At 52.6% G+C, this 1,138-nt stretch overlaps 1 protein-coding gene across 1 annotated transcript in view; it reads right to left on the bottom strand.

The window, feature by feature from the left end:
• Positions 1–255: 255 nt before the first annotated feature.
• The window catches only part of NRN1 (neuritin 1), an 8,418-nt gene continuing 7,535 nt past the window's right edge, over positions 256–1,138 (bottom strand). The window contains exon 3 of the mRNA XM_009279226.1: positions 256–1,036. Within this exon, the coding sequence (XP_009277501.1) occupies positions 805–1,036 (232 nt within the window). The 3' untranslated portion in view covers positions 256–804. The remainder of the gene's footprint in view (positions 1,037–1,138) is intronic.

Here is a 1,138-nt window from a genome sequence, read left to right as displayed (position 1 = left end):
TGAATTCGGAAAGATGCCTGCGAACAGCAAGTAAAGGTAAACTCTCAGAGATCTGTTAGCAGCATTCCTTCACTCCTCCGGGCATTTGGACACATCTCTTTCTTCCCTTCCTTCCTTCCATCCATCCTTCCTTCCTTCCTCCTTCCCTTCCTTCCTTCTTTCCTTCTTTCCTTCCTTCCTTAACTGTTCGTTTCCCTTTCTCTCTCTCTTTTCCCCTCGAGGAAAAATACTCTTTTTTATTTTTTTTTTTTTCAGTGGAATGACCAGAAAACAAGCGACTGTGGAGGAAAGATGAGAGATTGTGAATTATTCACCATATGCTTCACACGTGGACATCTACCTTGGATTCATCGCCAGCGCCTTTTTTTGTCTGCGTTTTTGTTCTCGCCTCGCACACTGCCACATTTTTAGAGGAGCCCGTGGCCCGCCGGGGGGGGGCATTCGGCCGATTACAACCTTAGCGTTAGGTGGCCCAGAGCCGTTCCTGAGATTGCTTTTGCACAACGAGGGCTCGAGTTTGTACTTTTATTTTTTTCTATTTTTGATTCGAAGCGATAGTAAAGCTGAGGTCCGATTTGGGCTGCGCGCCGCTGCCTGTTTGGTAACATTTGGCAAATAAAACACAAAAAATAAAGGGAGAACGCTTCCACAGTCCTACATGGGTGTTTCACCATCATCAGCCACCACCACCACCATCATCATCATCAACCACAGAAAAGCACAACGTCCCCAAAGCAACGGATGGACACTTCCTCTATAGATCCAGCACATGGAGAGGGTGTGGGTGTGAGTGTGCTCGCCCCCCTAGAAAGGCAGCCAGGTCACTAGCGCGGCCCACAGAGCCGCCAGGAGCAGGGGCAAAGCCGGCGGGAGGAGGGACGGTGCCGCGCCGCTGCCGCCTCCGCACAGTTCAAATAAGCTGCCTTGGAAATCGAGGTTTTTGGATTCCCGTCTCAATTTCTCCCAGAGGTCTCTCGCTCCTTCCTGGCAATCGGTGAGCGCTGTGAGGGTGCAGGCGTGGAAATCATCCCAGTACCTGCAGGAGGGGAGAGCAGCCGGCATCAAAACAGGCACACACCCACCTTCCCGGGGGAGATCCCCCCTCGGGCCCGCCGCCCCCGACCCCCGATGGCGGAGC

The sequence above is a fragment of the Aptenodytes forsteri genome, unplaced genomic scaffold (assembly GCF_000699145.1).
Source record: "Aptenodytes forsteri isolate BGI_AS27 unplaced genomic scaffold, ASM69914v1 Scaffold81, whole genome shotgun sequence".
NCBI lineage: Eukaryota > Metazoa > Chordata > Aves > Sphenisciformes > Spheniscidae > Aptenodytes > Aptenodytes forsteri.
This window is presented reverse-complemented; position numbering and strand designations above follow the sequence as displayed.